This window comes from Saimiri boliviensis, chromosome 12 (genome assembly GCF_048565385.1).
Source record: "Saimiri boliviensis isolate mSaiBol1 chromosome 12, mSaiBol1.pri, whole genome shotgun sequence".
NCBI lineage: Eukaryota > Metazoa > Chordata > Mammalia > Primates > Cebidae > Saimiri > Saimiri boliviensis.
The window spans coordinates 26,525,799-26,549,808 of NC_133460.1; the positions used below are offsets into that span (position 1 = coordinate 26,525,799).

General features: G+C 45.3%; 1 protein-coding gene across 6 annotated transcripts in view; it reads right to left on the bottom strand.

The window, feature by feature from the left end:
• WDFY4 (WDFY family member 4) overlaps positions 1 to 24,010 on the bottom strand; it is a 304,899-nt gene that overhangs the window by 155,258 nt on the left and 125,631 nt on the right. For all 6 annotated transcript variants that reach the window (XM_074382131.1, XM_074382129.1, XM_074382127.1 and 3 more), the window contains 10 exons: positions 22,569 to 22,774; positions 21,434 to 21,603; positions 18,883 to 19,008; positions 14,498 to 14,662; positions 11,449 to 11,652; positions 10,715 to 10,829; positions 9,358 to 9,515; positions 4,440 to 4,678; positions 2,664 to 2,782; positions 722 to 907 (listed from right to left, as the gene is read on the bottom strand). In XM_074382131.1, coding sequence (XP_074238232.1) covers positions 722 to 907; positions 2,664 to 2,782; positions 4,440 to 4,678; positions 9,358 to 9,515; positions 10,715 to 10,829; positions 11,449 to 11,652; positions 14,498 to 14,662; positions 18,883 to 19,008; positions 21,434 to 21,603; positions 22,569 to 22,774 — 1,688 coding nt within the window. The remainder of the gene's footprint in view (positions 1 to 721; positions 908 to 2,663; positions 2,783 to 4,439; positions 4,679 to 9,357; positions 9,516 to 10,714; positions 10,830 to 11,448; positions 11,653 to 14,497; positions 14,663 to 18,882; positions 19,009 to 21,433; positions 21,604 to 22,568; positions 22,775 to 24,010) is intronic.

Genomic DNA, 24,010 nt, shown 5'->3' on the forward strand with positions numbered 1-24,010 from the left:
GTATATACACATTTGCCAAGGCTTATTTAGAAAGCCAATTCAAAAGCCATTCTGAGCCACTGGACAGTCTGTGACAATATACATGGAAATAACTAACTTTTGAATCACTGCAAATTTTGTGATTCTGGAAGATGTATAAGTGTAGGAGATGTAAGTTGAGAGCGGTGATCACCTTGAAAACAAAATTAAAACTGCATTCTTGCAGCTGTATTGACTAATATGCAAAAATGTTATTTATTAGTGCCAAATACTAATATGGTAAACGAGTTGAGTCACTAACAGAATGCAAGGGACATTAATAATTTGGGGATGAAACCTTTTACTTTTTGAAGTGATAGGACATGAGGAGCCTAAACTCAAGGTCATTGCATGACTTAGTGGAAGATTTCAAAGCTGGTAGGTGGGTATCATGGTAGGACCTAGAACCTCAAGGTCCTGAGTCCAGGCAACAGACTCCACATGTGCCTTTTCCTCTAAGAAATTACTGGAATCTTCTCACTTGGTTGGCACTTCTGGCCTTGCTTTCACCCAAGGTGACATGTGACATTCATTCTTTGTGAGGAAAGATACATAAGATTTCAATGATATAAATCCCATCTACTTAAGGGATAAGACAGAGGGTCCAGGTAGAAAAGGCTCTGGGCCCTGAGGGGAATCTTGGGGGACTCTGGTTCTGTAAGACCCAGGAGTTCCCATTCCCTGGAGCTGAGTGGACAGAGACCTAAGTAATGCTGCCAGGCCTTGAGCATCGTCTCCTCCCAGAGCGGTGTGACTTCTTCAATCTTCACTTCGCTCTCTCCAGGTTTCACAGAGAGATCGATCTTGAAGGCATCCTCCAGTGTCTGCTGCCTCTGTGCCACCAGCTGCTGCCAGAGAGTCTTCACTGTCTTCTGGATGTTGTGCTGGACTAGCAGAGAGAGAACATGGCACATTCAGGATGGCCTCAGTGACCCTCCCAGAGAGGGCTGGGAGATGGCATACCAGGAGTGGTCTTACCTACACCCTTCTCACTTAAGGTCTTGGACATCATCCCAGTTTTGCAAGCTCCAGCCAGAAGCAATCAGTGTGGAGAGCCAAAGGTCTGACAATGCTACTAACACCCATGTGAGCTGGCCTTCCTCTACCTCTACCTGCCTGCAAACAAGTCCCACCTGCCTCACATATCCAGGACTGGGAAATATCATTTATGAGTTCAGGAAGCCTCACTCCTTACCCCTAATTCTGTTAGATACCAGAGGGATACCTGGTGTGAGCTCTGGGTAGTCAAATAACTCCACTCAAACAGCTCCTTACAACCTTCCTTTACATATTGACCTCTCAGGGGAATGGTCACCAAGCTCAAGGCTGTCCCGTGGCTCAGGTCTCAGGAAACAGCCAGTCCTCTTTTCTGTGCCTTGCTTCTCACTACTCACCCAAGTCAGTGCCCTGGAATTGTTTAGGTGTAAGCAGATCTGAAAGCCAACTGTGTCTGCTGTGCCCCATATCTGTAATCCCCTGAACCATGCCTAAATTTCCTCTGATCTTGGACCAATGAATCCCCTGTCTGGTAACAGCCCCTGGAGATTGTTTTTCCTATCCTAAGGGGATGGACAGTGCTTAGCCCAGCTCCACCAGCTAAGTCCCAAAATGTGTACATCCATGTTATAATCAACACCATGTCCAACAAACTTTAAAGTCACAAGATTTTTTCACATGGCAGCCACCTAACCAGAACACGAAGGTCCCATGTGTACAATCTTTTTTTTGAAATGAAGTTTCACTCTTGTTGCCCAGACTGGAGATCAGCGGTGTGATCTTGGGTCATTGCAACTGCTGCCTCCTCCTGCTTCAGCCTCCTGAGTAGCTGGGATTATAGGCATGTGCCACTATGCCCAGCTAATTATTTGTATTTTTAATAGAGATGGGATTTCACCATGTCGATCAGGCTGGTCTTGAACTCCTGACCTTAGGTGATCCACCCACCTCGGCCTCCCAAGTACTGGGGTTACAGGCGTGAACCACTGTGCATAATACAAGATTGTTGTGTGTACAATCTTGTATCACAACATATCACAAGTTAAGTGAAACAGTCTGCAAACCAGACTGGCGGAAGAAGTGGCAGAGCTTCTGCTTCCTGGACCAAGAGAGAACGTAATCACTCAAACACATAGAACCGGCTGCTAGAAAAATAACTGCTAATCTCTTTAATTTGATTTGAGATTAGTAAATCCAAGATGAACTTCATTAAGCCAAAAGTCTTATAGAGAGTAATTGGTTTATTTACTCCCTTCTCACTAGGGAATGAAGCTCAGCAGTAACTAGGTAATGGCTTGAACTAGGTGAGATAGGGTGTGACAGTTTTAATTTACATTAGAGACCCTGGATTAAGCTTCTAGTCAAACCAAGTCCCACAGAGCTTTCTCTTCACCTATACATTCATTTATTCCTTTCCATTTCATTTCTAATATACAAAGACCAATCTAATATTACTTCTACCAGCTTGCCTTGCTATACTAATACATAATTACTTGAGGATTTCCTAAGTCTTCTTCTGGTTTTTTGAAAATGTCATTACTAGTATCGGCTTTCTTATTTTGGGAAGGAAGAACTGAAGAATGCCACCCTAGTAGGTACCAATATCCACCCATCACCCCTCACACACACACACGACAAATAAAAGGTACCATCACTCAAACTTGGCATGTCTTCTCTTTTTTCTTTCGATTCTTCATTTGGGGAAAGGAAGACTTGATGGTAAGTAGACATTCTAGGCTTCGGTTCCAATCCAAATCCTTCTGGGTAACTAGTAGATAAGAGATTTTTCATGAAAATCCAATAAACTCCAGTTTCCTTGAGGCCATTCCATTGTTCTTTATTACAAATAATCATCCTCTGATTCTCTATATCAATATGGAAAAATAACTTGTCTAATCAATTAAAGCAAACACTTTATAAGAAATTCCACAGTGCCTTTGTTTGGCACTGATTTCATGCTGTCTTGAATGGGGCCAGGGTTGGCTTCATGGGCATGCAACTGTGCAGTTACACAGGGCCCTGGTACTAAGAAGGGCCTTGTTTTGGGGCTCTACTATCATCATCTTGAAATCTTGGGTATTTTTGGACACAAGCCTCACATTTTAATTTTGCTCTAGTGCTCACCTATGATGTAGCCAGCTCTAAGTGGAGATATGGTAGTTTATACATTAGGCTTTCCATGAACCAGTGTTCTAGGGGGGACCCCATTGTATTAATGTACAAGTGGCCATTATGACACAAAACAAATAGACACTCAGTAAATGTTCATGGATTGAACTGAAAATGACAAACATGAACAGGAAAATAACCTGACATATGAGAATGCCTATTTTTGAAATTTCTAGAACAAAGTCAATCTTGCTAAACAGAGAGATATGAGGAGGGTGTCCTCTCAAGCACATGGTTCAGTTGTCATTCTGCTCCTCTTTACCTGTGCTTTCAGGATGCATAAGGCCTAATTCCTGAAACAGGAAAAAAAAAAAAGGAAAGAAAAACCTCCCCAAATTAAACCACATAGTGAAAATGGATTCTTTTCTTTTAAACAAAGCCATGTGCCTCCTCTGGTCTAGGAGGGTTCCCCAGGGTTTCCCAAAGGGTTTAATGGGAAGTCAATGCCAGTGTTTTGCACTGTTCAATAGTCAACACTACAGGATGTGGGGGATTGTTTTTTTAAGTGATTGAACATAATTTTTGTTAGGATGAATATAATGAAGAATAAGGACAAGAGCAAAGTGTGACATCCCATAGTCCTCTCTCCCTCTATGCTTTCACAGCTATATTCATATGAGAACATTTTCACAGGCAGCATGATGCTGAGATGCTGGAGAATGTGTTACATCCACACTGACACACACACAGAGACAGAAAGTGAACATATGAAGGAAAATCTGACCTATTTCCAAACCTGGGGGTTCAGGAAAGAGACTTAAACCTTAATTTAATAGCTTTTTACAAGCACTTTTATAGATGTCATTTTATATCATATATTGTATGCATATGTAATTTTTTCTGAAATCAAAATTATCCCTACATTGTACAATACAATATATTATATTTTTTTTTTCCACTCTAAGATTGCCATTATCTAATGATAGTGTTTCTGGAATTTGACTGCATCATAAAATCGATGTGTACATTTAATGTTGGCATTTGCTGCCTCAAACACTAAATTAATGAGGTATCATACAATCTTAGAATTGTGAAACTAGGGTAAATTATTATTTCTTAATGATTTTAGCTGCCGTCACATGGACAGGGTTGGGGATGACTTACCATGTTATCAAACATTTCACAAAATGTGGAGGACCAGATAAACAAAAGGATGATATCATTTATACAGATCTCAATCTTCAATCAAGTGCCGCTCTAAATCTCTCCTTTCTGCATGGACCACAAGCAGACTAGAAAACAAGGGAAGCTCTTACCTTCTCCCATGGAGCAGCAAAAGGCAATGCATGAGACACAGGAGGAAGTTGACGTTGGAATTGTAGGTGGCAAAGACAACATCCCAGTGCTCTTGCAGAAAGCCCAGGATGCTGAGAAGGCTGAGGCATTCGGAGAGGGACTGCTGGGGTTTGGACAGGCAATAAAGAATGACTTTATTTAAACTGCTGTATAAAGCACTGAGGACAGTGTCCCTTTGAGAAGAGCCAGTTTCAATGACCTGTGTCATTAAAAAAAACACATACACACATATACACATACTTGTTAGTGCTTTGCAATTTTAGATACAGATCCAGTTTACTACAAAAATAATATAATAAAAAAGTGACATGGCTTACTGCCCAAAGTAATTAATAGACTCAGTACTATTCCCATTAAACTACCACTGACATTCTTCAGAGTGTTAAACTATTTTAAAATTTGTATGGAACCAAAAAAGAGCTCATATAGCCAAGACAATCCTAAGCCAAAAGAACAATGCTGGAGACATCATGCTACCTGACTTCAAACTATACTACGAGGCTATAGTAACCAAACAGTGTACTGTTTTTGTACAGTACTTATATAAAAACAGACACATAGACCAACAGAACAGAATAGAGAACTCAGAAATAAGACCACACATCTACAACCATCTGATCTTTGACAAACCTGACAAAAACAAACAATGGGGAAAGAATTCCCTATTTAATAGATGGTGCTGGGAGAACTGGCTAGCCATGTGCAGAAAATTGAAACTGGACCCCTTCCTTACACCTTACACAAAAATTAACTCAAGAGGGATTAAAGACTTAAATGTAACACCCAAAACTATAAAACCTCTAGAAGAAATTCTAGGCAATACCATTCAGGACATACACATGGGCAACGATTTCATGATCAAAACATCAAAAGCAATTGCAACTAAAGCAAACATTGACAAATGGGATCTAGTTAAACTGAAGAGCTTCTCCACAGCAAAAGAAACCATCATCAGAACAAACAGGCAACCTAGAGAGTGGGAGAAAAATTTTGCAATCTACCCATCTGACAAAAATCTAATATTCGGAATCTACAGGAAACTTAAACACACTTATTTAAAAAAAAAAAAAAAATTAAAAACTTGACAAAGGACATGAAGAGACACTTTTCCAAAGAATACATTCATGTGGCCAACAAATATATGACAAAAAGTGCAACATCACTGATCATTAGAGAAATGCAAATCAAAGCCACAATGAGATACCATCTCATGCCAATCAGAATGGTAATTATTAGAAAGTCAAGAAACAACAGATGGGGTAAGGGTACAGAGCAGTAGGAACGCTTTTACACTGTTGGGAATGTGAATTGGTTCTACTATTGTGGAAGACGATGTGGTGATTCCTTAAAGATCTAGACCTAGAAATACCATTTGACCCAGCAACCCCATTACTGGGTATATACCCAAAGGAATATAAATTATTCTGTTACAAAGATACATGCACATGTATGTTCATTGCAGCACTATTCAAAAAGACATGGAATCAACCCAAATGCCCATCAATGATAGACTGGATAAAGAAAATGTGGCTTATATATACCATGGAATACTATGCAGCCATAAAAAGGAATCAGATCATGTTCTTTGCAGGGACATGCATGGACATGGAAGCCATTATCCTCAGCAAACTAATACAAGAACAGAAAACTAAACAACATGTGTTCTCACTTATAAGTGTGAGCTGAACAATGAGAACACATGGACACACGAAGGAAAGCAACACATACTGGGGCATGTCGGTGGGTGTAGGGAGAGGGAGAGCATTAGGAAAAATAGCTAATTCTCGCTCAGCTTAATACCTAGGTGATGGGTTGACAGGTGAAGCAAACCACCATGACACACATTTATCTATGTAACAAACCTGCGCATCCTGCACATGTACCCCAGAACTTAAAATAAAAATAAAAGTAAAAGTGACATGGCTGGGTACGGTGGCTCACATCTGTCATGCTAGCACTTTGCGAGGCCAATGTAAGAAGATCTCTTGAAGACAGGTGTTCAAGACCAGCCTGGGCAGCAATATAGTAAGACTCTGTTTCTCTAAAAAGTTTTTAAAAATATTATCCAGGCAAGGTGGTACATGTCTGTAGTCCTAGCTACTTCGGAGGCTGAGATGGGAGGATTGCTTGAGCCCAGAATTTTGAGGCTGCAGTGAGCTAGGATCATGCCACTGCACTCCATCCTGGATGACAAGGCAGGACCTTGTCCCTTAAAAAAAAATTAACATGACCTGAAATTCGAATAGGACTAGTTTCCTCTACTTTCAGCCTTCTATTTAAAGAAATGGTCAATCAAGGCTGTGCAGAATTTGGGCAAAAAGTTGTGTTAGAAAAAGCTTAAAGTTACTAGGTCATATTATGAAAAATAGATTCAGTGACCTGAGATTTCTGAAATATTAGCAACGTGATTGTCATTCAATGTATGAGAACATGCTATTAGCAGTATTTAATTTAAAAAAATAGATATGTACAATTATTAATAGTTACCATAGAATTCTTATAGTATTCTAGGAGTATGGGATTACACGCATGAACCACTGCACCCAGCCGGAATCTGATTTTAACCCTCACAGAGCTGACAAGGGCCATTTTTCCTCTCTTGGAGTTGTCCCTGAAGGTATTATGCTAAGCATTTGCATAGATTAGCATATATTGCCTGTTTGTCATAAAAATACCACAGACGCTAAGTTACCGCACTGCCGGGATAAGAGGCTAAGGCACAGAGAACTGGGTGGTTCAGCCAGGGTCAAACGCACACTGGACACTTGAGCTATGCTCTTAACCACCGTATCATCTACCAGAGATGAGTCCAGCAGATTTTAGTTCAAGAGAAACTTAGAGGGAGAGGCAGAAGACTGACTTGTAGCTTTAGCACAGACTGGTCCATACATCTTCAAACATCTGTTTGGCTTCTATGAAAAGAATTCATAATACAAAGAGTATGCACAAAGTTTTTCAGTCTGATGGAAAATGAATTTGTTATAGGCTACTCCCGTAGAATTTCATGGGTAACACAATATGTCTGCTTATGAAGTGAAGTTCTGTTTAAGCCTGTTGGGATGTGGGATTCATTTCTTTATCATGGTCTTCTCCTGCTCCTCAGATGGGTCAGGCCTCTGAAACTGAGGTTAAGAGGGGCAGACATCACAAAGAGTGAACAGGAGAGGAGGCCAGTGGTTATGTGGGGAGCTGAGCCCTCAGGCCTCATCCCTCTGAAGGCACAGTGGATTCTTTTCACAGTCTTCTGCCTCTCCCTCTAAGTTTTTCTTGAACTAAAATCTTCTGGACTCATCTCCAGTAGATGATATGGTGAAGAGTGTGGCTCAAGTGTCCAGTATGTGTTTGACCCTTGCTGAACCACCCAGCTCTCTGCCCTTAGCCAGAGTCACCTATGTTTGCGACATTAGCTGGGAGTCTGTGGTTTAGCCATAGGGAGCTCAGCAGCTTCTTTCCATTTGCAACACAACTTAACAAGAATCTGATTTTTTTTTTTTTTTTTTTTTTTTTTGAGACAGAGTCTTACTCTGTTGCCCAGGCTGGAGAGCAGTGGCGTGATCTCGGCTTGCTGCAACCTCTGCCACCCTATTTCAAGCAATTCTCTTGCCTCAGCCTCCCAAGTAGCTGGGATTATAGGTGTCTGCCAACACACCTGGCTAACTTTTGCATTTTTAGTAGAGACAGGATTTCACCATCTTGCCCAGGCTGGCCTTGAACTCCTGACCTCGTTATTCACCTGCCTCGGCCTCTCAAAGTGCTGGGATTACAGGTGTGAGCCACTGCACCTGGCCAGAATTTGATTTTAACCCTCACAGAGCTGACAAGGGCTATTTCTTCTCTCTTGGAGTTGTCCCTGAAGAAGCCTCTGAATTCAAGTCTTTCCAAGTTTGCTAGGACCTATGTATCAGAGAAGTAAAGACGGCTCTAGAAACTATGCAGAGGCCCAGTCCTGGGGTCTGCGAGTGACTCTGCAGTCAGAGGGGTGCTGAGAGCCAACTGCACTCTCTGTAAGATGGAAAGAGGAAGGTCCTCCTGGGTTCTGCTGCAGAGGGCATGCCTACGACTGCTGGCAGGAGTTGCTGGAGGTAGACTCCAGCTTAGTAAGAGAAAGTTCTTTCCTAGAATCACAGACATCCCCCTGGGAGGGACAACTTGAATTTTAGTGGGCTCTCCATCACAGGGAGGGTTTGAGCAAAGGTCGTACGAAGGTTTTTCAGGAAAAGTCTCTAGCTTGTAATGGGGCTGAGATTAAAAAAAAAAAAAAAAAGGTCTCTTTTTATGCTAGGATGTTGGGATGGTATGATTCTCTCATGCACCTACATTCAACAGTGGCCCTATAGACATGCATTTGTAAAAGGAGGTATGTAGGTATACCTGTTTATCTGGAAAGAAAGAGCACAAGCAAGAATAAAAAGACAAGATTAAAATAGATGCCTGCCTCCATTGCAGGAAAGCACAAATATGACAGACAGAGGGAGTAGTAAGAAAGAAAATAAATAAAATTGGTCTTGCAGAGACAAAGGCTTTTGTGGCCCTTTCTTAGCTGAGGAAGCAGAACAACAATTAAGGTCAAATCAACAATCACAATAAAAACTCAAAGGAGAGGAAGCAGAGTCTAGGAGTTTAGAGAGTTCAGGTGCAAGTGCAGGGAGCTGAGGCTTCCAGTCCCTGGGACTGGGCTTGAGTGGCCTGAGGTGAGAGCCCTGTCAAGCGTGCAGTAGCCTCCAGGTATTACCTGGGCCTAAAGGGCCTCCCTCTCCCTTCCTCCTGGCTCAGATTCAGCTCCAGGGAGGGAGGCAGATGCAGCAGGACCAACTGGACAACAGCCAGGAGCACATCGTTCGGATCTACACGGTACCCAGGTCAGTGAGCAGCTCTTACCACCATGATGTGCTCCAGGATGAAGAGAAGGATGTGCTTGGGGTCTGCTGAGAACATCCTGCTGTACAGCTTCTCCACTAGCTTCTGGGTGAAGCAGGAGATGTTGGTGAGTGAAGGGGCAGCAGCGGCTTCTGCACTTGGCTGAGGCTCTTTGCCATCTGTGGAGTGAGGGGACGGGTGGAGAAGAGAGTCTAAACAGACTTCTCTCCGTGGCAGCCCCCAAGTCCCTTGTAGTTACAAACTGCATCTTACGCACCTCTGCTTAACCCCATTGCACCAAAGATGGAGTCTTGTACTGAGGAGGTGCCCAACGCACACATATTAATCAAAGTGAATAGATCTTGAGTCATCTGGTCAGTGATATAAACCAAGTGGTGAGAAGGCAAGCAAGGGGAAGCATTTCTTCCTGTGGCTTTTGGAAGGAGGATAGTGGAGAATGAGCTGCCTGAGACAAATGAGCAAGTATCGTGATGACCAGGGCCCTGCTGCTACACTGGGCAGAGGATAAAGCCATCCCGTCAGGATCCATCTATGCTCACCAACACAGCAGGCACTGTGCTCAGCCACGTGTGTGATGATCTCAGCTAACCCCTAGCACAATCCTGTGAGTTCGTCACGACTGTCGTCCTCACTCACAGGTCCAGGCACCTGCCTGGAGTCACATGACTGTCCAGTGGCAGAGCCAAGTCCAGAACTGGGGTTGCCAAGCCCACACTTCACCACCCTGCTACTCTCCCACATTCCAGTCTCTCCATGAGAAAGAGCATAAAGTCAGGGTTTCTAAGTGGGAAGAAAGAAGTCCAGAGGAGGACTCATATTACTAGGAATTCCTGTGGCTCGGGAACCACAGAAAAGGCTTTTGTCCAAGCTTGCTGAAAAGTACATTGCCTTGGAACCAAGGTTTTTGAATGAAGCTTCAATTTTAAGCTCTGAAGGGGCATGGCAGCGTCTTCACCCAGGTTCATTGTTTAAGGAACATTGGCTGTGCACCTATTCTGTACCCAGGCAGAATGCTGAGGATGGAAGGTTAAATTCCAGCATCTTGGCTTCCCTTATGGGAAGAGGTTGCATTTCTGCTGAGGCTACAGGAGAGCCAATTTTTGCTCAGAGGACAAAAGGACTTTCTGTCTGCAAGTGGTACAGCAATGACAGGGGTGTCATGGAGAGTAGCAAGCACCCCTCCACTGGGCCCCAAGGCAGGGGTCAGCGAGTTCTTACTGATGATGCCTGGAGGGACTGACGCCAGGTGGAGGCAGCATCCCACAGCTGGGGTTAGCCTCTGGCGGGCATGCTGGTGTCATCCCAAATGTCAGCAGCCTCGTGGCTTGAATGGGGAGGACCGAGTTGCCCAACTCACCTTTGAGCATCGCTGTGTCGCCTCCACTTGTCTTGTGGAATATTTCCATGGTGGAAAGCAGGACCTCAGACTGGAAGTCTCGTTTCTGTTGGCTGGTGGCATGGTCTGGAGAAGCCTGGAAGCACCACCCAGGACTGAGACAGCAGCCACAGGGCCATCATGTCCACCCAGTGTCCGCTGCCTCCCTAACGTGGCTGGGATACTTCTGCCACTTCTGCCACCAGTGTGAGCTGCTCACAACTGACCTTTCTCTGAGGCATCACCCTCTCCTGACCGAGCTGCCTTGTCCAGAAGGCAATGCCCATTTCCTGGGATGAGGAGGCAAGTGAGGGGAGCCCACAGCCCATGGTCACCGCAGGAGGGGCCCGCTCTGAGAGGAAGAGAGCACTCCAGAGCCCCCCTTGGGCCAGGCTCCAGATGAGACCACTTCTGGTCTAACTTCACCTCCCGCCCCTCTGCCTTCCTCCCTCCTTCTCCTGAGAACACCCCCTCCAACCCACTGGCCAATAACTCACTTCCACAAAACTCCTGCCTCAGGCTCTGTTTCTAGGGGCCTTGCGCTCACTCCTCCATCACCTGTTGCTCTTTGGGGGCCCATGGTTCACAAATTCCCCTTCACCGCCATCGCTGTGACCCCCAGGCCCTCGGTCTCCCTGGGTGCATCCTGCCCTCACAGTGCCTGTATCCTTGCAGCCGCCACAGCACACGGCCCAATGTCACCTTTTCCAACCCACCTCCAGGAGCACCTCCAGGAGCAGCCACTGCTTAGGGCTGGAGGTTCCAAGCAGGAGCTCCCTCAAGAGGTGCTGCAGGAACTCCCTCAGCTGCCTCCAGGCGGGATGTGCCTTGGCCGGAGCCTGGAGACTCTCCCCTGTGCTGTCACCTTCAGCCGCGGCCTCAGGACTGCTGGCGTTCCGGGTGGACTCAGCCCCAGGCCCCTCAAAGACAAGAGATCCCCAACATGAGTGGCCTGCCCTGCCTCAAGCTCTTTCCCACCACCCTGTGCCATGTGCTTGGCAGGATTATTGTCACACCCAGTGACATGTAGGGAAATTGAGGCTCCGCACAGGAAAGTCACTCACCCAGGGTCCAGCTGCTCATAAGCTGGCTCGCTACAGTTCGAGGACATGAGATGCCCAGTGTTGCACAAAGAAGCTAAACCACAGAGTCAGAGTGTTATCTGCAATGTTCACGATGAACCCCAGAATGTGCAGGGACAAGCTGCTTCATGTCTTAAAGCCACAGCTCCCCATCCGTTAAATAGAGACAATAAAAACCATCTGACACAGGATCTGTGATAATGACATGAAAGAATATGGACATGGCAAGGCCTGGCCCCTTGTAGATGGTCAGAGAGAGTTGGTGTCCACCTTGTGATGGGGATCCCACCTCTACTTCCTGCCCAGGCTCTGCTGATGCCCACAGACAGGATCCTCAGGTGAGAACAGTGGAGAAGTGGGACTCCAAATTTCTTTCCTTTAATTCCTGAAGTGCTCTGGCATCCACTCTCTCATTTTATATTTATGAAACGTTGGGAGATCAATGAGACAGGGGTCATTACCCCAGATACATCCAGGAGGACACAGAGATGCTGGAGGCCGAATGATGCGCCCAAGGACACACAACCAGGGACTCCTGACTCCCGGCCCGTGAACTTTTCCTGCATGTTCATCTGTTAGCACCTCCCTTTGCTCATTCATAAAATTAATGCAGCCGTTCTTAATTAAGCCATAAAATGAATTTAATGGCACCTAGGGAGGTGGTGACTGCATTAATTAGCTCCATGCGGCCTTGATTGGAAAGATGCCATATAAATTCACAGCAATTCCAAGCCTTTGGCCACCAGCCTTCTGCATGAAGAGAGTCTGGTGTGTTTTCTGTACAACAAAGGCCTTGGCAGAGCTGACTTGAAAAAGGCAAGGATGGCTGGGAGGTGCACCTTGAAATTACAACCAGGAGCCCTAAGACAAAGGCTGACCTCACCTGTGGTCAGCTAGGGATGTGACTCTCAGCCAGACCCTCCCCCAGAGTCATATCCCTAGGAACTACTGACCATGGGGAGCAGGAGCCCTGGGTCAGAGTGTGCAGCTGGGCTGCTGGCAGGGGCACGCAGCTGGAACCCCAACTCAGCAGACGGTGAGCCTGGCTCTTGGGCTTGGGGGCTGAGCTGGGCATCTGGGTAGAAAATGTTAGACCGCTGGACCCCTGCAGAAAACCTGCCCGGGGAAGTGTCAAGGGGCAGCCAACAGGCTCACCCTTGCTCCCTGCCTGGCCAGGTTGCCTTTGCTCTGGCTGAGGGTCCTATCCCACCCCTCTCCTGCAACCAGCAGTGCATTCGTTCACCCTCGGTTTCTTTGCTTTTTACCTTACTTTTTTAGTAAGTTACTTTACTTGATATGAATTTGTCAAACTATTTCAAAACTGTGTTACCTTTTCGTGAAACTTCTGGTCTTTATATTTAGTCTTTTTATTAAAACCAATCACTTTTAAATTTCATTTGGCCATTTAATTTTATTTTAAACTGACTGTAATGTAAAGACAAGGCTTTGGGGTAGGAGAGTGAGACTTAAACCCTGTCCCTGTCACTTGTTAATCGTGTGAAGTTCAGTACATTTCCTTCTTGCAATCATCTGGGAGATGGGTTTTGTGACCCTCCCTAAGCCTGGAGGAAACTGGTGGGCACTGCTTCACCTCTCTGAATCTCAGCTTCCTCCTATGGACACCATCTCGGTCAGGTGGCAGTTCAGGTTCTACAAAGCACTGGTTTCAGGAGCTGGAGGCCATCACCATGGATATTCTTCCAGAAAAGGTAAGCTAAGAGAGCACATTGCTCACTCATTTGGGCATTTAGCAAATGTTTATGGAGCAACCACTCCAGACTTGGCATTGCACTTGGCATGGATTATAAACCCCCCATGTAGCATGGTTCATCTTTCAAATGTGCTGCTTTAGCTACAGTTAGCAACTTGCAGGCAGACACGGTTAGCTCACTTGCCTTCCCTGGGTCTCCACTTCCTAATCCACTAGAGTGGGGGTGGCCACGTGAATTTCTGCCCTTCCTCCTTCCATACCTGACCTTCTTCGTCAGTCCTCACCTCCTACTTGCCTCTCAGCTCCCAAGTGCTCTTAGACTACCTGAGTCCCACACGACCCTAACCCAGTCAACCCTTGACCTACTGGGCCTGGATCCAGGCCTCAAACTCACATGTCTTCCCATAGCCCCTTCTTTAACTCCCAGAGCCTAAGACCTGAGACCTCATCCTTAAATCAGGCTCTGCCCTCTCCTCCCTTGTCTCATCGGGCTATAAGCTGGGCCTCTGCAAACCCACGGCCTGGAAGGACACACAAGTCATGGCCCAGAGGCCTGCAAGTGGGACGAGGGTCCCGAGAGCAAGATGCCTTGCAGAACGCCCTCCCAGGACTGCCCCCCGACCCCATGCAGTGCACAGCAGCAAGCTTCCTGGATCCTGAATGGCAGTCACTGTCTCCCCTTGTCAGTGCCTGTGGATGCCGCAGAGAATGGACTTTATCTGCCATCAGCTTCTCGTTACTGAGATTCTTAACAGCTCAAAAAATTATTGAATCTCAGAGCTGAAAATGACCTCGAACCGTTATCTCAGCCAAAACAGGAAGATAACCCAAGCTGCTCATGCCATGTTCCCCTTAGGATCCCTTAAAATGTATTATAACTTTAGTGGGGTGGGAGAGATTTAGCCCTTTGCCCTTGAAGGATGGTGATGCTCACACCTGCTCTCTCTTGGGTGGGGCAGCAGCTTGTCCTACCTTTTGGACTCCCAGGGGGAAGGTGGCTGTGGCCAAGGTCTGGAGGAACTCCGGGGCTCGCCATGCTGGGTCCTGGGGGTAGGTGCGGTGCACGTGGCTGAGGAACTGCAGCACGCTGACCGGAAACGTCTGTGCCCAGGCGCCATCCTCAGAACCTGCCGGGGGCTGAGGCACACTTCGTGAGAGGTGGTGCAGGCCAGCATGATGGAGGTTGCCTCACTAACCAGAGGAGCTGAGGTCTAGGGAGAAGACTCCCTGAGACTTTCAACAAGATACATGATCTAAGACTGCAGATCAGCGCCAGACACCAGTGTCAACTGGGGAGGGGTTTAATATGTGCAGATGTCGTAAGGGCTTCGTATGTATGCCTCTTCTCACCCCACAGCAACCCTCTGAAGTAGGGTCTATGTTTACCCCTATTTTACAGGTGGAAAAACAGAGGCCCAGAAAGGTCAGATAGTTTGTCAAAGATCATCTGGTGGGTAAGCGTCTGAGCCATGAATTGAACCCAGAAAATTTGGCTCTCATGTCTGTCTATCTATCTCCGTGTGATTAAACATGGTACTTCATGTTCAAGGAACTTTCCTGTCAGGGGTAACCTCCACCTTCCCTAGCACAGCACTGATGTTCCCACCTATAAACTTTGCCCAGGCCAATACCTTGGCACACCTTGTCTTGAGGTGGCATGGTTGAAGGAGCTTCTTCTCTACCAGCTGGGTGTCTGGATGGATCTTAGTGCATTGAGCAAGGTACCCAGCACCCTGAGGAGGCCTGGTCACCAGTTAGGCCCTGTATACTGTAAGTCGGGGTTAGCCACATGGCAGAGCCTCCACCCTGAATCCTGCCTGCACCCTAGTGCTTTCTGGAGCCCACTCCCTTGCCCAACCTTGCCCAGTCAAGTCTGTCCAGAGACTGATACTAGCCCCAGTGTGTCCAGCTGCTGACTGAGGTCCTGCTGTCTTGAGTTGATACCCTGGAACCTGAAAATTGACCAACCTTAACCTCAGCATTATTCCCTGCACAGCCACACCACTACTTAGACTGAGTGATTCTCGGCTAACTCCTGCAGTCACTGTGGGTGGACATCAGGCTCTTCTTTAGTGAGGCCAGTTGCTCATCCTCAGCCCATCCCATTAATGGTGTCTTCATTTCCCCACCAGCCTGCATTCAGTCCCAGCCCAGGGTATTTGAGTTAGAATGCCCTGTTCACCAATTAGCTAATGAGTTCCTGCACTGTGACTCACACTGGAAAACACAAAGCTAAACATACAAAGAAAAGTAATATACACGGGACCATTAGGATCACGTTTCCAGGATCTCATGAGGGTTTGCTATGGGCTGGAGCAGGCAGGCAGATAGAAACTGTTTCTGAAGCCGTTTGCACCAGTGTTCTCTGCTAGTTTCTTGCAGCACAATTTTAAATTTAGAGGAAGGGGTGAGAAATAGAAGTGCCTGGGTGAATCTGTCAGGAGTTAACCTCCCACTTACTATCCATGAAGCTTTGGGCCAGCTCTTTAACCTCCCCACGCCTTGGGCTCCAACTCTGTAAGACAAAGGCTGTAATATGGCATATTCCAGAAGGTTATTGTGAGGATTACAGGAGACACTTTATTGATTTGAGCTTATTTTCACAGTGACTAGTGTGGGGTAAACACAGAAGAAGCTAGAGGAAGAGGTCAGATCCGGAGGACATGGCCTTTTGGAAGAGGAATTTGGAATTGATGTGGCAAGCAACAGAAATCCTCTGGAGGTTCTTAGCCACAGCCATGGCCAGGAATGTGGCACTAAGGCTGTACACACAGGCCTTCACTGTGCCCTTGCCTGTGACTTTGCTTGGGTGAGTTAACCCTTCCCCAGTTGACACTGGTGTCTGGGGCTGATCTGCAGTCTTAAATAATGTATCTTGTTGAAAGTCTCAGGAAGGGGTCTTCTCAAAGATAGAAAATATACAGATTACATGATCTGAGCAGGGCAAAAGCAAAACTAGTAATGGAGAACGAAAGCTTAAAAAGCAAAAATCTCCACTGCATGAACATCGAAAAATATGAACCAAAGCGACCTTCATAACTGCAATTGCAGAAATTCCAGAACACAACAAAAAATGAAGATGCCCAAATCAAAATCTTAGAAATTGACAGGAAAAAAAAAAAATCAGGAGACTGATAAATGTAACCAAGAGATAGTTGTTTATATAAATCCATAGCCTTCAACTCCCTAAGTCACAAGAGAGGCTGAGAAGGAGAGAACAGGATAGAAACTGAGAATAGGAAGAGAGCAACAATCACACAGAAAATGACGTGGTTAGAGGAGACCGTTTGTGCAAATTAAATGAATGGGAAATTATTTTAATCAATTAACTGAACTAGGTCGTGAAGATATTTAAAAGCCTAAACAAGCCAGTAATAATGGCACAAATTTAGGCCCAGGCACTTTCATAAGACCAATTAAAATAATAGAAAAATCATGAATTTAACATCTTGTCGAATACAAAGAAAAGACAGAAGTCTTTTTTATATAAGATTAGCATAATGCTGATGTCAAAACTTGAAAATATATAACCAGAAAACTGTAAGCTAATATCGTTTATAAGCATGCATGAAATCATTAATAAAATATTTACAAACAGAATAAGGACACAGTGACTAAATGAGGTTTTTGCAAGAATGCAAAGAAATTTATTTAATCATATGATTATGTAATTAATCACAGAAAACTGGCTGAAAGAAAAAAAAAGCACAGGATTATCTAATTGTGTGCTAAAATGGTATTTAATAACAATAAAAACACTTCTGAGCCTGGCCAACATGGTGAAACCCCATCTCTACAAAAACACACAAATTAGCCGGGCATGGTGGTGCATGCCTGTGGTCTCAGCTACTCAGGTGGCTGAGATGGGAGGATCATTCGAGCCTGAGAAGCAGAGGCTACAGTGAGCTGAAATGACACCACTGCACTCCACCCTGGGCAACACAGCAACACCTGGTCTCAAAAAAGAAAAAAAAATTCTGTCTCAGAAAGGATAAAAAGCAGGATCTCTACTTTCTCAGCGTAATCCCACACACCAAGAAAAACTGGCAAAAGATATAGCCAGGCAATTGACAGGAAAATAGACAGAGAGGAAAATAAAGACAGCTAATAAACATATGAAAAATGGTTTCAGCCTCAGTAATAATAAATGCAAAAGAACTCAACTATGAAGCCATCATCAGTCTGTTGAGGCTGTGAGGATGGGACTGAGCCCTTCTGTACAAGACACAGAGTTAGATGTTCACTGGTGGGATGTGTGTGCATAATGGCTAATGCAATCTTTCTGAGAAGTGCATCCAAAAGAAAATGCATGAAGGTACACTTTGCCCTGCTATACCACATCCCAGAATACACACTAAGGAGGTCATCAAGACAGAAAGAAAGATATTTGTTTTAAAAAGTTCGTTACAAACATAACAACAAACACTCTGTAAAACAACATAAATTTACATTACAAATATAAATGATTCCCATGTTTTTTTCTACTTCATTTGGATGAAAAGATGTCCACAATTATTAAGGAAAAAAGACAAAAGGGCTGCATGTGGTCTCATCCTCTGTGAGGATATGGTCGCATCTTGGAGAAGTGTCTGGGAAGATTCAACCAAAATTCACAGTGCTCATTTCTGGGTGGGTGTATGTCAGGTGGATGATGTTTGCTTCCTGTTTTTCTCTTTTGTTTAAATGTTAAAGGTAATCATATATAATTTTACAAAAGCATTAAGTTTCCCCTTACTATCAAGCCTCCAATTGCCTTTGATGCCTACAGGATTAAGTCAGACTTTTTCAGCCTCTTCTGGAAACCCTTCCTGACCTGGTTCACCATTAATTGTTCCTCTTCACAAGTCACATGGCCTCTACCCCATGTCTAAAATAACTCTTCCACTCACCACTCACCTCTACTGGACCTTGAAGGCTCAAATTAAAGGCTTCTCCCTCCAGAAGCCTCTCCATACCTTGCCTATAGCTGGCGGCCATCTGCCTTCTCTAAGTCAGGTCCCTTCCCCATAGGTCACTCATGAGCAAGGAGATGGACTCCTTGAGAGGAGAGGCCCCTCTTCCTCCTAAGAAATGTTCCCTTTGACTGAAGGCAATAAATCTCCCAGTGAAGAAACCCTATGCTTAAACAAATGTTAGACAGATACCACCTGCAAAAGCACAGAAAGCTCAGAGACCTATAGGCTGGGTTTTTAGTTGTGCCCCTGAACCACATCTAGGAACCTACCTCACCTCTTCTACAGGATTTTGCTCATTACTGGCATTAGTGGGAAGCTGCTAGGAGAAAAGTCAAGGTGACCCTTCCAAACTGGCTTTCCCATCAGAACCTCCTCTGGCAACATGTGGGGAATGGGTCTCACCTGGCTCATAGTGGCTTTCAGCATTTCCAGGAGCAGCAAGGCACCTTCTGTGCACAGCCCAGCCTGGAGGACTTCTTCCTGGTGATGCCTCTGCAGGAGCCACTGAAGCATGGCATCGAGGCTGTCCTGGAAGAGGAGGCAGGGGCTGTAAGCAGACCTGCGGCTACACAGCAAGAGAAGCAGCTTTGCAGCCAGTGCATCGCCTTTGCAGGGGGCCCCAGTGGGAGAAGCAAAAGAGTACAGTAGCAGCCTAGGTGGTTGGTCCATAGGAACAATTTCATCCCAGTAGATGGTGCATAATGGAAACATGCACCTCTGAGAAGGTGCCCAAGACCCCCTAGCGACTGGCAGCTAGTTCAGTTATTTTAGTCTGACATCATAAGTCAGTATGCTAATCAACTGTAATGAACTTTTGTAAATTAGATTATGTAAGACAAATGAAGAATTCAAAGGTTTCAGGGGAAAGTGTGATGTGTAGAGGTTTAGAGAGTTTCTAAACCTAGTTTTGACCATCAGAATGGCCTGACCCTGCCTTTTTAATAGCTGAGCTCAGGCAAGCTATTGAGCTTCTTGGCAGTTCAGTTTCCTTCTCTGTGAAATGAGAATTACATTATCTACCCCATGGGATTCTTTAAATATCAAGAAAAATAAAATATGTAAAACATCTATCACAGGGTCCAACACTTAGCAGACATCTGTTTCCTGAGACATGTTAGTGAAATAAGAACTGACCGTCTCAATGACCTTAGCATAGCATATTAAGAACTTTATTTTGAAGTATAATCTACAATGCTATTAACATATGTCAAGATTTAGATCTGTCAACTATAAAGATATACAAGAGGGGTAGATTTTTAACCTTCTCTTTGCAAAGCCACACCCCTCCCGTATTTCAATTTAGTTCAGTTTAACTCAACTCAGTTGAGACCAAGAAATAATTAATGATTCTAAGTTGGCTATTTGTCAGGTTCCAGGAAGTTGAGTGAAAGGTGGGTCCATTCTTCAGGTGTTCATTTTCTAAGGAGGCAGGCACACATTTGCGTTGGTGCCATCCATATAGTGTAAACTACACTGAGGCACAAAGGAGGGAATGATCTCCTTTGTCTGGGGTCTAAGCAGGAGGTAGCATCTGAGCTGAGTGCTGAGGGAGGACACTCCCACCAGGCAAACAATGGTGGGAAAGAGGAGTAAGGGCAGCAGGGTAGGTGAGCACAGAGCAGCTGGTCTTACTGGGGGATGATTTAGGAGAGTCATAGCTGAGGGCAGGTGAATTGCAGCTGGGTTGGAAACACACATCAGGAAACCAGAGATGAGGGAGGTTGGTGTCAGCTATGAAGTCTGACCCTGATGCTGCAGGTATGAAAGCCACCTGAATTTAGTGCAAAGAGAAGGTGCATATGGTGAGCACAGACTGCTCTTTGGAGAAATGTGGCCAAGGAAGTATAGGAAAGTGATCAGTAGGCAGCAGTTGGTCAGGTGTGTGATCAAGGGAAGGCCTCTGGTTTTAAGTGGGATGCAGTTGAACATAATTGTGACTTATGAGGAAAGAGTTGGTAGAAAAGGAAAAACTGAAACTACAAAAGAAAGAAAGGGCTGGGCACGGTGGCTCAGGCCTGTAATCCCAGCACTTCAGGAGGTCGAGGCAGAAGGATCACCTCAGGTCAGGAGTTCAAGACTAGCCTGGCCAACTTGGCAAAACCCCATCTCTACTAAAAATACAAAAATCGGGGTGATGGATTAAGCAAACCACCATGCACGTGTATAGCTATGTAAAAACCTGAACGTTTTGCACCTGTAACCCAGAACTTAAAGTATAATTTTTTAAAATACAAAAATTAGCCAGGCATGGTGGTGGGCATCTGTAATCACAGCTACTCGGGAGCCTGAGGCAGGAGAATCACTTGAACCCAGGAGGCGGAGGTTGCAGTGAGCTGAGATCATGGCACTGCACTTTCTTGCCAGGTTGACACAGTGAGAAAGAAAGACAAAAAGAAGAAAGAAAGAAAGAAAGAAAGAAAGAAAGAAAGAGAAAGAAAGAAAGAAAGAGAAAGAAAGAAAGAAAGAAAGAAAGAAAGAAAGAAAGAAAGAAAGAGAAAGAAAAAGAGGAAGAAGGAAAGCAGGAAGAAGGAAGGAAGGAAGGAAGGAAGGAAGGAAGGAAGGAAGGAAGGAAGGGAGGGAGGAGGGGAAGAAAGAAAGAAAAGATGTGGTGAGGTTCCCAAGGAAGGAGTTGAAAGAATCTTGAAAAGTCTCCCTGTCCTAGCAACAGGGGCAAGAAGGTGATGAAGAAGGTCACAGCCTAAGTGGGTGGTGGAGGACAGGGCGCTGAGGCAGGGCCACCCAGCATCATGCCATTTCCCTGGCTGTGCCCAAAAGGAACGTTTAAAAACAGAACTGATCCAAATGAGAGACTAGCTAGGAGGAAGGATGGGAGCAGAGGCCGAGGAAGTCAAGTGCCTGGCAGGAGAGCATTTGAAGGGCTGGCCAAGAATGTGGGCTGTTAGCGAGGGAAACGGCCAGCACCCCATCTGAGCTGGGTGCTCTGAAAACCTACCTTGGGCCCGTCTGTCAGCTCTGTGAGTGGCATCTTCAGGAAGAAGGTGGACACGATGAGGTAGACCTCTGGAATGTGGATGTGGTGGGCCAGAAAGTCATTCAAGATGCGGAACCCAGGAAGGAGGCACGGGCTCTGCTCAGGCAGTGGCTGTTGGCTCTTCAGGTTGTCTATTGATCAGGCAAAGGGGCACAAAAGCCAGCTGAGAACAGCTTCTGGTCAAGGTGGGGCCTGGACACACAGGGAACACCCGGCCTCCACCCATCTCACAGAAATGCTGGATGATAAAATACATTCACACATAGATGAGAGCAAGAAAGCGCTCAACAGTAATTCCCTTCCCTGTTCCTGACATGCTCATTCATTCACTCAGAAACATACTTGAGTGTTTTTGATTGGATGAATGAGAATGACCCCACCCCATCTTTTCTTTCTTTCTCTCCTTTCTCTTCTTTCCCTTTCTTTCTTTCTTTCCTTTCTTTTTCTTTCTTTTCTTTCTTTCTTTCTTTCTTTCTTTCTTTCTTTCTTTCTTTCTTTCTTTCTCTTTCTTTCTTTCATACAAACATATAGCTTTGTATTAGGCAACAAGGGTGTAGGGTTTCATCCAAATATACAGAATTGCAGGCACTCATGAAGTTTGCATTGTAGGGGGAGGGACAGACATTAAGTAATTAAATACTCAAATATTTATGTGCTTGTGAATTTTGATAAGCACTATAGAGAAAAATACTAAGGGCAGAGATAACATAACAGGTGCCCCAACTCAGGGAGACCCCTCATTTCCTGGAGGAAGTGGCATTTGAACTGAGATATGAGGATGAACCCATATCAGGAGAAGAAGCATCCCCTGAGGAAGAGGAAGCAGAGTCTACAGTGCTCAGGAGAACAGGGCTGAGCAGCTGGGAGGAATGGAAGGTAGCCTCCAGTGTCTGTGCAGCGAGGCTGCAGGGGATCCTGCAAAGGATGTCAGTGGGGCTAGGCTCATTTGGATGTACGCCTTAGAGTCAGGGCTCAAGATGAGCCTGCTGCTGCACAGAGCTGTGATGGTCTCAAATAAGAAGGAGCCTGACTTGGTCCTCATTCATATCCCAGGACTAGGTGGTGCCCCACTTCCTGGAGACAGCCGTGTGCTCACCCATTACGATGTTCACACCCTCGGTGCTGCGTTCCACCCAGGATCCTGCACACAGCCCATCTCTAAACCGTGTGCGGAGGGAGGGGCTTGCCAGAAAGTGCAGCAGCAGCGTCAATGCCAGCACAGTGGTGCTGGCATGCAGGTGGCCCTGCAGGAGCAGCAGGAACCAGTCAGGCCCCAGTTTCAGAAACACCTCTTCCTTTGACCTGGGGGATTAATAAATGCAATCAGTGATCTCTTTGTTCATGAGCGAGTGAAGTGTCCAGAAAATATGAAATGTCCAGCCTCACAAGTCGCCAAGGAGAGGCAAGTTAAGGTTAACATCACTTATTATTTAGTACATTTCAAAAGGATGGTAAAATGAAATGCTGGAGAGATTGCTACATGGTTGAGGCATTTGTCCATCAATGGTTGCAGCATTTCAAAGCCATTGGAACCTGGGTATTTGTATATGTGAAAATGTGCATGCCCCCTTAATAGTCCTACATAACTACCATTCCTGCTTACACAGTGGATGACTAGCCATCCATTTAATTTAATTACCATCAATGTAGTCACATAAAACACATCATGATTATTTACCACCCTTTCTAAAGACACTGGTCAAAATTTATCTCAATGGAATAGTCCAATATTTATGCATTTTTGTCCGTTTTAGCACCAAAAGACTCATGATTAACTGTCACTTTCAAAAATGATGAGTCTGGAGAATACAGACTTGCTGATGGAAACTGGATGAAACTAGAGGGTAGGAAGATGGATGGTCAATCTGGCAAAGACAATAGGCTCAGCAAAGGACCCAGACTTTTGCGAGCCAGTGAAGGCTCCATCTGTGTTCTCAGCTGGTGAGAATCTGGAGGACATCCACTGAAATGAGCCCCGGATTAAGAGTGAAGAGAAGAGACTGGCCTCTTTTCTAGCCCTGCCTCTAATGTTTAGCAACTGGATAACTTTGGCAGAGCTCCTGATGTGCTCTGATCATTTTCCTCAGTGACGATGTTGATAATGATGGTGATGATATTTATAGTGATGATGGTGATGGTGATTAATGTTGTAGTTATGATGATGATGGTGGTGGTGGTGATGATGATAGTGGTGGTGATGATAGTGGTGGTGGTGATGTTGATAGTGGTGGTGATGATGATGGTGGTGGTGGTAATGATGTTGATAGTGGTGGTGATGATGATTGTGGTGGTGGTGATGATGATGATGTTGGTGGTGGTGATGATGGTGATGGTGGTGATTACGATGGTGCTGATGGCGATGCTGGTGGTGATAACATTGATGGTAGTGATGATGGTGATTAATGTGGTGATGATGGTGGTGGGTGATGGTTCTGGTGATGGTGGTGATGGTGGTGGTGATGGTGATGGTGGTGGTGATGGTGATGATGAAGGAGATGGCAACAATAGCTTACAGATAATTTACAGTATTCCAGGCAC